Here is a 16,289-nt window from a genome sequence, read left to right on the forward strand (position 1 = left end):
AGTTTATGATAATAAATATTGACAAGAAAAATAACCGTGCAAGAGCAAAAAGTAAAACGTCAAATATGTACGAGTTGACAAAAAGAGAATGCTAAAAATGTTGGAACATTTGTTTCTAATGCTATTTTTACATACGTTAACATTGAACTGCCAGAATATTGCGTTCCAAAGACATGTAGCTGATAAGCTGAGAAAATCTTTCTCTTTTTTTTTTTTTTTCCTTTTTTTTTTAGGGGGGTTGTAAAAAAGAGGATTTGAATTGTTTAATTTCAGAAAAGAGTCTTTGGTGGGTATCTGATCTGTATAAGTTTTGGACTTCAAAAATTTTGCAGGCAAAGAGCAAAGATCTTTCTCTTGTGGACATGAAAAATTATGTGCGGGGAATTCTAAAATGTCCAATATTTTTATGGAGCAATTCCAGTTTCTGATTGGTTCCTATCAGAACGTGGCTCCATTTGATTGGTCAGTTCCTATCGCTATCCTATCTATAAGTAGAACCTTCCAATTTTCTTCAATCGTACCGTTTTTATTATATATTATATATACCCTCGTTTTTAATGGGGATGAGTCTCCTTGTGGCTTCGGCGGCTTGCAGACTAAGATTCATTCTTGACACTCAGCCTGACAGGTGCGGGGCCAGGAATCGTTCCAGTACCTATCGGACTGAGATATGCTGCCTGGGTATTATTCAAGAGGTCAACCCTCCCAGGCCTTCAGGTGGGGTAAGTTCATTGCTTGTTGCTTGAGGCGCCCCGACTGGGGAATGCCGACGGGGATACTTAGGCAATTTTTGTAATTGCAAGAGTGCCTCTCCTTTAGGGGGAGCTTGCTGAGATCCCCACTTTCTGACCTTGTGTCACATATTGCTGATGTGGGCAGCAATTGAATATCTACCGTTTTTATTATATCCAAAGTATTACAACGAGAGCTTTTCATGCTGTGAGGAGTTGTCTGCATGATGAGCCGATGTTTGAATAATCGGCTAAAATCAAAGAATTGATACACACTTACACTTATACACATTAAAGAAAAAAATGTTTGAATCGCTGCTAGAACAACCTGTATTTCAGCTTTCTTTATGAATAGTGTTTTTGAAAGAAAACGGTCATGAATCGGGCATAAGTACCACGGTGAGAACGAAATAATCGAAAAGAATTTAATTGTCATAAAAAAAAAAAAACAATGGATAAGTGTTTCCTTTTTGAAAAAAAAAAAAAACTGTTACAAGAATGGTTAAACTTGAAATTCAATAGTCTTTCTACTTCTTCGTTCTGTTTTACTTGGACTTTGAAGTTGCAAGAACTGGTTTACAAGTTGTATTCCCGCTCAGTGAAGATGACTCGCATAAAAGAAAAAAAGTACAAACACGGGAATACATTTAGTATTTGAGTTGTTGGTAATGTGTGTGTGTGTGTGTGTGTGTTGTTTGGCCCCCACCACTAGCGTTTTTTTTATTTTTATTTATTTATTTTTTATTTATTTTTTATTTGCATTTTCACCCTAAACAATGCACAGGGCCACTTTGATGTAGAGGCTTCTATTTGGGAATTAATTTTCAGATATACTATGTAAGAAGTTGAGCAGCAAGATGTTTGTTCACATTACACTTGAATTTCTGCATTTCAACACAGTCAGGGAAACAAGCACCCGGAAGGGAATTCCAAAGTCTATCAATCTGAGGGAATAAACTCTTAGAGTAGAAGGCTTTCTGGCATTTAGAGATCTCTACTGTGTAGGTCTGGGATTTTGCTACTTGTTAGGTTTCTCGAGGATATTTATGTCAAGGGGTTACAAGGGCTTGAAGTTCGTCGGAACACCTACCATTTGTACTTGCAAAATAGGCAGTAGAAAGCAAAATTTCATCAATGGGACAGAGGTTGAAGCCTAGCTGACAATGTAGGACTTATTAGGTTGACGACTCTCTTTTGAACCTTGTCTGAGAGTGAGAGACTAGCAGCAGATGCACCAGCCCAAATGTGACAACAATGCTCCATACATAGGTGAATGGTGGCCTTCTAGAAGTGGCGGATGCTCTCAGGCGTAAGTAACTTTCTAGCACAGTAGAGAGAGCCCACCTTCTTTGCAGCAGCCTAGGCAATGCCCTCAAATCTGTTCTAATTCATGTTCCCCGTGTTTGAACAAAATAATTTCAGGTAATGTATCATTAGCCATAGCTATGGGTGTTAGAGAAGGTTTATTGTAATTATTAAAAGAAAGAAGCTTAGTCTTGGAAGCATTGAACGTTACCAGCCATTTTTATCCCCATTCCGCTACAGATTAGCTAAGATTCGAGATAATTTGTCTAATGCCATCATTCTAGTTCAGTTGGGATCATCTACTCATTGGCTAATCTCATAGTCTGCTTGACCTGATGTAAATTTTTACCAAACTTTCATTGACTCTATCTCCTCAATATATCTACTTTTGACCGGAAATCCTAGATATCCATTTTGTCTGTTAGTTGCCTTAAATGGATCGACTATATCTGCCCATTATCTCTGGCACTCTTAGTTGACCACCTGGAAATTAACAAACAAAATTGTCAGGTACAATTGTCGAATTTTGAACAACACTTTGCGAATGGCCAAATACAGTTTTTGAAGGGCAAACGGCTTAAAAAAAAAAGCCAAATTTTAGTGTTCACCAATGGGGCAGGAGATCAGGTTGAGTCTTTGGTCGAATCATACCAAATACTAAAACAAAAAATAGAACAATTCCAGGAAACTTTAACAAAAAAAAAAAAACTCAACTAACTACAACCACTATATATGATTTCCCCCACTCATTATTATCTATGCCTAAATCTAAACATAGATTTCATAAAGAAAGCTTTTTTCCCAGAATTGTCCGCCTGTGAAACACTGTTCTGCTGGCCTGCTTCCCGGTTGATTATAACATGGCAGCCTTCAAATCCAGTTCTTGTTGGGCCGTCCCCATAAATACTCAGATTCTACCCAATTTACTGTTTTGATTACTACACTATCACTTTACATTCATTAACCTTTATCCTCGAGTGGCTTTCGGGTCTTGATAAATGGTGACCCCCCCCCTGCCCCCACGCATACACAAAAAAAAAGAGAGACAGCACACAACACAATTGATATAAAACTATAATTAATTTCGTTATTCAGATAATGTTGTTTTATTCTTCTTATAAAAATTATGAAATTTTAAAAGCTTCAAAATAAAAGTAACTCTGTATGTGAATTCGTTTCTTATAGACTCCAAAACGGATAGGCCGATTTCTTTTTTTTTTTTTTTTTAAATTTCACACAAAGGTACTTTATGTGCCGGTCGGTTTTGTATTGGAATGCCTCTGATAAGAATCGATGATAGATAATAATGGCAAGCAATCTACAAAAGATTAATGCAAGCAACAGTAAACGTAGTCACTAGTTTTGTCTTCTCTGCGCCAGCCTCTCGAACCAAAGGTTCTCAAGTCCTTTGCCACCCTTACTCAAGGCACACCTCCATGCTGGTCTATCTTTGGCTAGCTCCTCCCACACATTCACATCGATGCAAAGAGCGATCAGATCCCGTTTGGCCACGTCTTTAAAGCGCAGCACCAGGCGACCGCGGCTTCTTGATCCATTTGCCAGTTCGCTGTAGAGGATATCCTTAGGAAGACGGCCATCGGGCATTCTGCGCAGGTGTCTAAGCCAGAGCGATCATCGTATCTTGAGTGTCTGGAACAAGGAGCTGTGCCGGCACGTCTTAGCACCTCTTCATTGGTGATTCTATCCCACCAATTGATGCCCATGCATCGGAGATGGTAGACGTTCAGTCTTTTCTTGTGACGAGCATACGTGGTCCAAGTCTCTGCTCCATACAGTAGGGTACTCAGAACACAGCATTCGTAGATGTGGCATTTTGTGCGAGAAGTGAGGTATTTATTGAACCATGCTCTTTCACCTAGTCGGTTGAAAGTAGACTCTGCTCTACCTATGCGCGTTTGTAGCTCCTGTCCAATGGATACTCTCTTGTTGATGTTGGATCCAAGATACGCAAAGTTCTCGACAGTCTCTAGTTTGTGGCCATTGATGGTGATTGGTGATGCGTCACCCTGGTGCATTACAACTGTTTTCTTCACATTGATTACCGTGCGAACTCCGCACAAGACGCTCAATTTGTCAAACAGCCGCTGGAGTCCACTTGCGGGGTGCGAGACCAATGCAACATTGTCTGCAAACAGCAGCTCAAGTATGAAGGAACACACTATCTTCGTCCTCGTGATTTCCAAAAGCGTGGTGCAGAAGAACTGAGAAGAAGATGCCAAACAGTGTGGGAGTCAACACACAACCTTGCTTGACTCCACTGCACACGGGGAAGTTGTCAGACATGTCACCCTCGAAGAAGACTGCGGCTGTCATGTTATCATGGAGCGATCTTATCAAACTAAGAAGAGTTGGTGGACGACCTAAATTTTGTAGGATGGCAAACTCTACTGACCATGTCAAAAGCTTTCGTGAGGTCCACAAATGCGATATGGAGAGGTCTACATTGTTCTCTGCATTTTTCCTGGACTTGACGCACTGAAAATATCATGTCCGTGGTTGAGCGCCCGCTGCGGAAGCCGCATTGCGATTCTGGATAAACGCGGTTTGCAATCTGTTGGAGCCTTGGAAGGAGTATTCTGGCAAAGACTTTGCTGGTGACACTAAATAAAGATATACCACGGTAGTTATTGCAATCTCCTTTGTCTCCTTTCTTGAATAAAGTGACAATTTTAGCATCTTTCATAGCTGTTGGAAATTTTCCGTTGCACCAACTGGTGCTGAGGAGGTCGTACAAGTGCGGGAGCAGGAACTTATCACACTTGAGCAGGTCTGCTGGAATCTCGTCGGTACCTGAGGGCTTCCCTACATTCGTGTGTTCAAGAGCTACTTCAAGTTCTAACATAGTTGGAATGTTGTCGAAGTTCGAAGTGGAATTTAAAGCTGTGACTGATGTTGCGCGGTTCGCCATATAGTACAGAGTAGTGCTCCACCCATCGTTCAAGTTGCTTCATAGGATCAGTGATGAGCTCCCCTGTAGTAGATTTTAAAGGGCAAACTTTCTTTGCGCTCAGTCCAGTTGCCTTGCAGAGTCCACAGTACATCACATGTAGTTTACCGCAGTCAGCAGCAGTCTGGATTTCGTTGCACAGGTTGTTCCAATAGTTGTTTGCACAGTGTCGAGCAGCTTTGTGGAATTGACTGCGAGCCTCTTTCGGCTTGGACAGGGTGCTGCATGTCGGCCTGCTCACATAGTTCTTGTGAGCATCGTTTTTGGACAGTAGTAGAGGTTCTAAGATTTCTGCATTCTCAGCTATCCAGTCTCCGCAAGGCGACTGCTTGGTTCCAAAGGATGTGACTGCAGCGTCATGCATCGCAGTTTGCAGGATTTCCCAGGATTTATCCAGGTTCACTGCTTCTACTGGTGCAGAATCTCTCAGCTTATTTTTGAGTGAAGTGCGAAATGCACTGATGCTGTCGTTCTTCATTGCAGCCGTGTTGAGACTACGTGGTGCAGGTTTCTTGTTCGGGAGATCGAGTTGTGTCAGCACGAGTGAGTGGTCGGTATCACCATCGGCGGAGTGGTAGGTTCTTGATGGTTTGATAGAACCAATGTCTCTTTTTCTACACAATGCAAGATCCAATTGGTGCCAATGTTTGGAATGAGGGTGTCTCCAAGAGACACGATGACACATTTTCTGTTTGAACCAGATGTTTGCAATACAGAGTCCATGTTGACTACAGAACTCAGAGTTCTTTGACCATTTTCATTTATTTTACCAGTACCGAAGTGACCAATGATGTCAGGTCAGGCAGTATGGTTTGCACCAACTCTGGCATTGAAGTCTCCGAGTACTAGGACGTGATCGCTGGCTGGGATCCTGCTCAGTATTTCGTTAAGACAGTCATAGAATTCATCCTTCACATGATCTTCGCTAGGCAGTGTTGGCGCATAGACGCTGATGAGGTGTACTGGTGTATCGGCGCAGTTGATCTTCAGTGTCATAATTCTCTCTGAAATGCTGACTGGAGTGTCAACTACATGTTCTCTGAGTAATTTGTTTGTCACTGCAAAACCTACTCCATGGATGAGATGTTCCTCTTCTGCTTTGCAAGTCCAGAAGAAAGTGTAGTTTTTTTCCGAGATGGAGCCAGTTCCCGCCAATCTGGTCTCCTGTAGAGTGACAATGTCGACAGACAGCTTGGCAAGTTCATGGTCAAGTAATGCGGTCTTACGAGGCAGATCTTGTGCACGAAGGCTGAGATCCGGGTCATGCGTGAAACCCGGGCACAGTGTACGAATGTTCCAACTTCCGAGTCGGAGAGTAGTCTTTGAATTGTGGTATGTAACAGGAGAATGATTTACGTCCGTGATTGCCTGACCACCCCATCGAAGCGGCAGACGTGACGGGGTAGCACCTTACTGACCAGGGGCTGTCGGGTTTGAGGCGGGCGGTAGCCACCCACTGGGGCTAAATAGCCCCTCTTACCATTGCGGAGGATCCGAAGCGCCTGGTCGCGACATCAATTTAACCAGACTTTTAACTCGTAACTATCTTCCACCGTTGCGAGAGCCTGGGCAAAGAAACTTGTGCGTTGCCCAAGCGGCATGAGTGGAACTTGACCAGAGCCGGTAGAACCCAAGGAAAGACGAGGTCGATACGTTGGTATCAACTCTGGCTGTAGGAGATGGCCGTAGGCTCATAAGAAGCTCATCCGACCTTTGATAGGTCTTGTTTTTGGTCTTGCTGGGTGTCTCCACACCCTCACCCAGGTTACCCAGGCGGGGAAGCCGGTTTAGTCGCCAACGACCCGACCATGAGGCAGCTAGCACTGGGTTACATGGTACCAATGGAAGTCTAAGACTCAGCTGACACTGATGATAGAAACAATCCCATTAAAGGAGGAGGTCCGATTTTTACTAAAGTTAACACTTTTATACAGCCTAACACTACACGTGCATTTGAGAAGTTTTATCACTGCACAAGCAGAAAAGGCCTAGCATTTAAATTCAACAATAAGTTCTTTGATATGACAGGGGTGCGTTTGAAATGAATGTTTCTGTTTAAAGCACAATTGCACTGTGATACTTGACGTTTTCATTCAAGCCATTATATAAAAATAATTTTATAAAAGCAACAATCGATTTTTTGACAGTGCAATGTAAACTACAATGTGTTGTAGACTGTCACTGTGGGGAGGAACGTGAAACTTTCTCCCTGCGCACTGCAGGGGGTGAAGGTCTCCAACTAGAACAGGCAATCAATCGATTTGGTTGAAAAATGGGTAATTTTACTGATTTCGATGGCAATAAAACTATGGGAGGGTACAACAGTTGTTGATCCTTATTCACTCCTGGACAACGTCGGGTCTACATGCTAGTATTAATTAAATGCAGAGTTTTAAAGATATTTAAATCGACAGTTTAAAGGCTTTCAAATTACAAGGAGTTATGAAGTAATTCATTTTTTCTCTTTTTTTAAATTTATTTTTTTTATTAAAAAAAATTAAACTGGTAGATTTATGAAGAAATGGGAATGCATTCTGGTAGACTTAATTTCTTATCTTAAAAATAGAAAAAAAACAACTTTTTGTGCTATTGCATTTTTGGTAATATATTAAATCCATTGCTCTTTCTGCTTCTCATAAAATCGGTTCTCTCTATAGCTCTAAACACTTTCTAACATCTGATACTATTCTCTATCTCTACAAATCTATTATCAAACCATGTATGGAGTACTGTTGTCATATTTGGGCTAGTGAATCTGTGTCCCATTTGAAGGTTCTTGATAAATTGTAGAAACGTATCTGTAATTTGATTTTTTTTTTCTTCACTACAACCTCTCTCACAAACGTGATGTTGCTAGTCTCAGTCTTTTCTACAAATACTATTATGCATGTGTTCCTCCAGAATTATCTGATCTATTCCCTGCTTCTTTTGTTCTAGCTCGTTTGACTCATTGCTTTAGTGGTCTCCATCAAACCGCTGTTTTGATACCTCATTGTAATACAGCTTCTTATTTCCAAGGATTTCAAGGTTGTGGAACTCTCTTCCTGCTCACTGTTTTCTTTCTACCCACAGCCTGAATCTTTTCAAGTCTAAGGTCAATATGCATCTTGTGTCTTTTGAAGTAACCTGCTTTCGTTCTTGTTAGCTCCTTACATCAAGTGGCTTCATGCATTGTCTTGAGCGATTTTCATAAAAAAAAGTCAGCTAGCGTCTTCCCTAATTTTCTGCACGGTGCTACTGGAACCGGTGAAAAGGCTGAACAGAACCTTCGCTATTTTTGTTATTCAATGTTTTGTATTTTAAAGTAATTTGTTGAAATAAAATATAAAAGATGTCAATTGAAAAATGGACAAATTGTCTAAGACAATAAAAAAAAAATAAAACAGATAAAAATAACGCAAGTAACATTCATTTGCACTTAAAAAATTTTTATAATGAATATGTTTTTTGAATTATTGAAATGCATTCAATTAAAGTTTTTTATTTTTTTTATTTTAATTATTTTATTTCAATAAATCACTTCAAAATACAAATACTGAATAATAAATAAATAAAGAGCAAAGGTACTGTTTGGTCTTTTCACCGGTTCCGGCACCGCCGCGCAGAAAATTATGGAAGACGCTAACTGATTATTACCGCATTTTTATTTTTTATTTTTTGGAAAAAAAATAGAAAGTAAATAAAAAATAAAAAGCGTATTAAGAGAAAATAATGTACGAGTCACATAGAGGCGAGAAACATAAACGCACGCGAGAAATGATCCGTGGTCACTTGTGTAATTTGTTCACCGTTTACTGAAGTCAAATTTAACTTCTTAAAAAGAAATATTTTTTTCTCATTATTCTTTAAACTATTTCTTGACTTTTTGGCTAGGAACAAAGTGTAGTATCTGTTATCTATTGTCCTCGATCAGTGAATGAGAAATCCTTCTAGACTGAGGCAGTTTTAATTCCGTTCCAATTCAGATTTGGGTGAGCTGGATAGTTCCCACATCAAAAACGACCTTGTGTCTGACTTTGCCCTCGAGGGAAGGCAAGTAAATAGAACTACAGGTAGTTATAGTCAGCTAAAGTACTTCTTAATTTCCGACATAGAGCTACCGAAAGTGATGACAAGTCAAATCGGTTCCTTCGCTTTTACTGTTCGGTAAGAAATTCTGCAGAAATAAGCAGGCTTCTCATTGGTGGGGTTGTCCGCCCACGATTTTGTTTGAACCATTAAGATTGCTTGCTATTACTAATTGCCGAGGGTACTCTTGGCGCCAAATTTATCCTTTCAGGTCACCAGTTTCGACGCAGACACAGGTTGCTCTAATTCACTCAAGACTTGCAGCCTCAAAATTACTTTGTCTCTTTGAGACGTATTGATGTCCTAATGTGGGTGAAATGTTATTTTTATTAGCAAAAACCAATGCACTTATGTTGGGCGATTTATATATTTTCGCATGCTGTTGGGCTCTGTGAATCAATTGACTTTCATCATTACAATATAATGTCTGCCAGAGATGAAATTAAGGCTTACAGTTTGACCTGTTATTCGTCCGCCAATTGGACAGTTAACTACAGAGGACTCCTCGAGGCTACCAGACTTGCAGTATCCTTCTTGGAAGATATCACTCAACTCTTCAACCTGTTGCAGCGTTCTTTGTCAGCGAAGTTTTGTACCTAGCATTTCTTGAAGATGAACTATTACCCCTTTGGGGTGTTACCGGCCCATTATGGTGGATAGTTTAAGATGACGCATCTTTTGCAACTTGAATCCTTTTGCTTTAAAAAAATTTTCGTTGATGTTTAAAAGGTGAGTCTGTTGTAATTTCTGATTGGTTTTCTTCCATTCTGTCAGGGGCAAAACCAATGAAAGAAAAATTCTCAGTTCTTCCGTATTTCTATTGTGAAGCGATTTATTACAATAAAATATGAGGAAAAGGACAATGTTGAAAAGTATATAATAAAATTGACAAAATTATAAAAAGATAAAAATAACAGTTTTTATTTGTACTTTTAATAACAAAATTAAAAAAATGAGGGTTTTTTTTAAATTTTATTTGAAATTTTATAAGAAATATGTTTATGAAATTATAAAAATAAGTTTTGGTTTGAATTTAAAAATTTTTTTTATTATTTGAATCTATTTTATAAATATTTCTGAAAGTATAAACATAAAATTATTGAAATCAAAATAAATGATTTATAGGAGTGAGAAAGAAAAATGCAAAGTAACTGATTTGCGTTGTCACCGCTTCCGGTAGCGCTACGCCGGAAATTAGGAAGTACATGAGCTAACTATAACCCTACTGGAACTGGAACTTTTATCTGTTATTCCACCCTCCTTTTCCAGACAGATTCCCCCCCCCCCCCCCAAATCAAATGGAGAATTTAGATACGTTTTGCTTTTTAGGTTAACATGTTTTTCTTTTTATGGCCAATAAAACAAACAACAACATTGTTATTTTCAGATTAAATAAAGAAAATGGCAAAAGTTCAGAATAACGCCCCGCCCCCTTGAGAAAGTTTATGTATTTATTTTTAACAGTTAGAATTAGTGTTGTTGCGCTTTTAATAAAGGACTTTTTTTTTTTTTTTTTTCAAACACATTTTAAGAGCTCTGCTTTATTTCTGTTGAAAAAAAAGGGGGGGGGGTCGCTATTGAATTTTTTTTTTTTTTTTTTTGTAAGCCTATAACATGTCCTTAATTAACCTCAACATCAACCCTAGATCTGGGATAAAACAAAATGAGAATTTAGCAGAGAAACCAACAAAAAGGAGGTAAAAAAATCAAAAATACAAAAAATATGTTACCATAGGCAATAAAAATTACTTTTATACCTACCAGGTTAATCTTTTTTTCTGTTTTTAAATAGTTTCAAATACTGTTTTATCATTTTTTTTTTTAAATTTTATTTTACTAGCATTTCAACCCGGCGTTGCTCGGGTGTTTGGAGGTGTATGTTGAGCAAAAAAAAAAAAAAAAAGTCAATTTTTTTAAACTTTGACCCCTATTATGACCCTTTAACATTTATTGTTTTGAGCTCAGATAAAGTTATTAAGTAAGATCCATGTCCAAGGAATCTATATCTAAAATTTCAAGTGTTTAGACCTAAAATTGGCGGAGGAGTTTGGTAGAGTTCTCAAAAGTCAAATCGTTAAACTTTGACCTCTTAACAGCCAAATCTCTGGCCGAAAACGGATTACAAAGATTTTCCCAAATCTCAGTACTCTGTATATCAAATTTTGAGTCTGTAGACTTAAAATTGACAGTTATTGCATAGGGAAATGTACACGCACACACACGTTCACTTTTATAGATATATAGATATAGATAACCCTGACATCGGCGGCCATCTTTGTTGATATCTTGTAAAAAGTGAATATTTGATATAAAACATTCATTTAAATCAACTTACCTGACATAGTTATATGGAATAAGTCAGAGAGAGTGGCAACCTTGGTCCTAATGATGGAGGTTTGAACAAAGCTGGAAGAGAAACAGACCAAATATCAAGGTCTCGTGTATTATATGAAAAGAAACTGGGATCTTAGGGAGATATATTCATCATACCAGTTATTATAGGTGCCACAGGGCTCATGAAGAAGAACCTGAAGTCCTACCTAACTAATATTCCTGGTGAACCAAGTGCAAAAGAGATCCAGACAATTGCACCTAAGGGAACAGCGAGGATACTAAAAAGAGCTCTCGGTTGGTTTCAATAAAAAGCAGAGTGTTGTTGGCAGCTGGTTTGGCTGCCCCATACTCAACGTTACAATCTTCAAAGGAAAAAAATGAAAAAAAAATGAACTAGGTAAGAATAAAATCACTTTTATTGGCTAAAGCAACATTTGTTTATTGTATATGTGATTTTTTTTATCCTTTTTTTTTTCTTTTGTTAGCTTCTCAGCTAAATCCCGCTACCCCCCAAAAATAACTTAAAAAATAACCTTAGCAATTCTAACCCCTTAATCTTTTTTTTTTTTTTTTTTTTTTTAATTTGCTCTCATAATGAGGGGAGTGCATTTTACTATAAACACACTGTAAACCCGGCGTGCCGAGTTCGAGTTATGTCGGAGCCACTGCAACAGTTTCACACTTATAATCTTTTGCAAAGGCATCAAGCAATACATATCCTCTCTTTATCTGTTGGTTATAAATAGTTAGTAGACTAGACTCTCAAGCCTCGGGCGAACAGCTCTTTTAAGAAAAACGTTGCGACAGCATCAGTCTTTGTCTGCTCATCTCGACATTATTTCCAGTCAATCTGGATTTTTCTTGCCACTGCACTAGCAGTGTCAGAAATTTTGTGAAAACTATTGAATAATTCCACCTGCTATCTTTTCAAGCTTATAACTCCTCGAAAAATGTAATTCAAACCTTAATTTTTTTTTTTTCAATTAAAGGAGCAAGGAACAAGGTTTCATTAAAAATAAAAAACCAAAAAAAACAAAAACAAACAACGTGTTTTTTTAAAAAAAAAAAAGGTTTTAAATTTCGAACTTTACAGGTAAATTTCTAAAAAACACTACTTTTTTGTTTTAAATTTGAATATATTATTTATTGATCTTTTATCTTCAATTTGTGATATATAAAACGTTGGTACATAAATTAATTATTTACTTTTTAATAGACATTTGAAAATGGGGGGGACGTGAATTAAAAGAAAAACGTTTGTCTAAAATATTATATTCGGTTTATTGGAAAGAGCATAAAATTTCACATTGACCCTGAAAATATCGTAAAAATAGAATCAATAGAAGAATTTTGATAGATTTTTAAAGTTTAAAAATTGAAAAATACTGAACTCGTAAAATTCAATTAATTTCATTAGTTTTTTTTTTTTAATATTTCTATTACTTTTTATACAACTTTAATAGTTAGTTTGGAAATATGATCCATAAAGAAAATAAATAACCCACCTTTAAAAGAGAAATTACAAATTTTTTATATATTGCATTCTATGCCGGTGGTTATTGCGCAACTTTTGATTCACCTGTAGACGTTCCTTACCTGACACATTTTTTACAGGTGGTATCCATTTTCTTTTGAAGCTGAAACGGGGTATATAAGTTGCGCCTATCGTTAGTTTCACGGCGTGCTCGTCTGAGCTCCAATCTATAGCCTCCCCTCCCTTTGCCGGACTTTCACAAAAAATACTCAACTAGCTACAACCACTATCAACAATTTCCACCACTTTCTATCTGTACTTAAATATAAACGCAGATGCCATGAACAAAGCTTCTTTCTTAGAACTGTCCCCCTGCAGAACACTGTTCTGCTGGCTTGCTTCCCAGCCGACTACAATATCATAGCCTTCAAGTCCAATGTAAACAAGTTTTGTTAAGTCGTCCTCTTTAATAATCAAATTCTACCCAACTTACACCATTAACAATTACTACACTACTATCTTACACTCATTAACCCTTATCCTCGAGTGGCTTTCAAGCTTTGGTAAGTGGTGAATCCCTTGTAAAAAAAACAAAAGAAAAAATTTTCAATGACTACAGATCGAAACATCACTATGTCAGTGTCATGTTTGTACATATGTCTGTATTTGAAGAGAACCCAGAGTGCTCGATTAAAAAATAATAATAAGAGCGTAATATTTATATATGTATAACAAAAGATCGAAGCAGCATCGATATCGTCGGTTTCAAATCTAGAACAAGAGTGGGATCCTTCTACCGCTCCAGAAGATGCAATTCTCCATCTATATAAAAGCCAAGTACGTCCAAGGATGGAGTACTGCTGCCACATCTGGGCAGGAGCTGCTAAAACCAGCCTATCCTGCCTTGACAGAGTACAAAATAGACTTCGTGGCTTAGTGGGGGATGCCCTTTTCGGTTCTCTGCAACCTCTCTCCCACAGAAGAGACGTTGCGAGCATGTCTTTGCTTTATCGTTATTTCCATGGCAAGTGCTCGTCTGCGCTCCAATCTCTGGTCCCCCCCCCTCGCCAATCTTTCACGCAGAAATACCAGTCTAACTGAAACCACTGTCAATAATTTTCCCCACTCTTTATCTGTGCCTAAATCAAAACATAGATTCCATGAACAAAGCTTCTTTCTTAGACACGCCTGTGGAACTCTGTTCCGTTTGCCTGTTTCCCACCTGACTACAACTTGGATGTCTTCAAGTCCAATATAAATCTCCAATACTAACGATTACTACGACACTATCCCATTGATTACTGTACACGCAATAACCCTTATTCCCGAGTGGCTTCCGGGCCTTTCTCCATGTAAAAAAAAAAAAAAGTCCGATAAACGAGAAAGATTATAGGGCCCCCACCCCCACTGTTTGGATTTGAAACCGATGGTACTGATGTTGTTCTGATCTTCTTTAATGCAATGCATTACTAATGCATATATAAATAAATCGTGTGTGTGTGTGTGGTAGAGCATCTGCTCGAATCAATGTGCTTCAAGTGACCTTAGCGACGGAGAGATGCGGAGTTCACGCCCGAGCAGTTGTACTCTCTACGCCGTCGTTTGTCCCAACACGAACATTGTTATTGCAACTAGAAATTACTTAACTAAGAAACGCCGCAAAGCAGAGAAAGGGAACCTGATAAGCACTTGAAAATATGAGTAGAGTTGTTCCTACGACTAATACAACTACTACAGCTAAGAAAAAGGATAGCTACTACTATTTATAACTGCTCTTTCTTTCCTGCTGATGCTGATGATGCCCGTCCATCATCATCATCATCATCATCATCATCATCATCATCAGTTCGTCGTGCTTTCGAACATTTCGCACAGCTGAGTCCGGAGTTCATCACACGTTTTTCGCTTTGTTCTTTTTCAACTCTGTTATTTATTTTGTGATTTCCCTGTAAATAAGCAACCCTTTCTCGGTCGGAACAACCATGATGGCAGAAACCATTGGAATATCGGATTATTCTACACATTTCGACGTCACAGATCGAAACGGTAGATTTATTTATTTTTATTTTAACCTGCCTTCCTAGTTATTTATGTATTTTTTTTTTTTTTTTTTTTGTATTTGAAAAAACAAAAGTATATGTTTGTGATATGTACAATACATATATGACTGGTTGTATCTACTCGGCGTTGCCCATTTATTTATTTATTTTTTTGTTTTAACTTTCCTTTTTGTTTGCCCCCCCCCCCTCCTCTTTTTTTCAAAATAAAGCATGCTTTTTTTATTTTCGTTTTCATTAATTTTTTTTAGTGGGAGTTTTAGATTTAGATCTAATAATTATGGTATCGTTTGGCAATCAAACAACTAATCGAACTAAATTAGGCACTTTTGCCATCGTACTGAAATAATGACGGTATTTTGAAAGCCATTCGTAACATGGGGGAGGGTATTTTGTAACTATTCTGTGCTTCCACCTAGCAATTTAATAATAATAAAAAAAAGATATCGTAAAGCTTTTTTTAACCTGAAAAAAGAAAAAGAAAAATTTAAAAAGCGCGGTGGCTAAAGTGCACAAGCACCCAAAATTGTTATAAAATTGCCGTTAAGGTAATGTTTTAATCTCTATTTATAAAACAATTGGATGTAAAAAAAAAAATTAAAAATTAAAAAATTCAGCTAAAGACTTGAGGATTTGCTAAGAACTTTAAAGCCAGTTTAAACGATTTTCTATTCGACAGTTTCAAGGCTTCTAACTTTATTCAAATTTCGTAATTTAGTAATTATTTTTAATTATTAAAGAATAAAAATAGGGTTGAAATCTATTTAAATGGATTTAATTTCGTAAATATTTTTTTTTTAAATTCCGTTTTAATTTTATGCTTTCGCTTTTTTTTTTTAAATAAATTTTGATAAATAGTCGATTAATAATAAAAATGTGAGTCACGCAGAGGCGGTAAAAACACACAGACGAAAAGTGACTTCGTAATTTTAATGGAACATATTGTAATATTTGTGTTTGAAGAAACGTATTTTGTCGCTAGAAAATCAGTGTAAATAAAAAAATTGATTCAACTAGAAATTGTTTTCCCCCTCTCCAAAAATTAAAAAAAAAAAAAAAAAATTTATTTTGAAAATTATCGCGCATTTGTTTTAAAAATGTACTTTTCTATTGTTTTCATTATGACAAGAGAAACGTGTTTTTTTTTGTTTTTTTTTTAGTTTATTTCTTGAAATTTGTTTCTATAATATAGTGCTTTATATTTTGAATTTAAAAAAAAGTGATTTGTATAATTTCGTTCTATTTTACGCCTTTGCATATTAAAAAAAAATAAAACAAATCAGTAAATATTTACTAAAAATAAATAAATAAATAAAGCCACGTAATCGCAAGACGAAACACGCGAAAAGTGA

At 37.3% G+C, this 16,289-nt stretch overlaps 1 protein-coding gene across 7 annotated transcripts in view; it reads left to right on the plus strand.

The window, feature by feature from the left end:
* Window positions 1-16,289, plus strand: part of LOC145243611 (tumor protein D54-like) — a 298,992-nt gene that overhangs the window by 73,484 nt on the left and 209,219 nt on the right. The window contains exon 1 of one of the 7 annotated variants that reach the window (XM_080106635.1): window positions 14,710-14,926. The exons of 5 other annotated variants lie outside the window; for them this stretch is intronic. In XM_080106635.1, the coding sequence (XP_079962761.1) occupies window positions 14,863-14,926 (64 nt within the window). In that variant the 5' untranslated portion in view covers window positions 14,710-14,862. Of the gene's footprint in view, window positions 1-14,709; window positions 14,927-16,289 lie in introns of those variants that run through there. One more of the 7 variants, XM_080106630.1, reaches the window with a different exon arrangement.

The sequence above is a fragment of the Euprymna scolopes genome, chromosome 22 (assembly GCF_053919585.1).
Source record: "Euprymna scolopes isolate OS-2025 chromosome 22, ASM5391958v1, whole genome shotgun sequence".
NCBI classification, from domain to species: Eukaryota; Metazoa; Mollusca; class Cephalopoda; order Sepiida; family Sepiolidae; genus Euprymna; species Euprymna scolopes.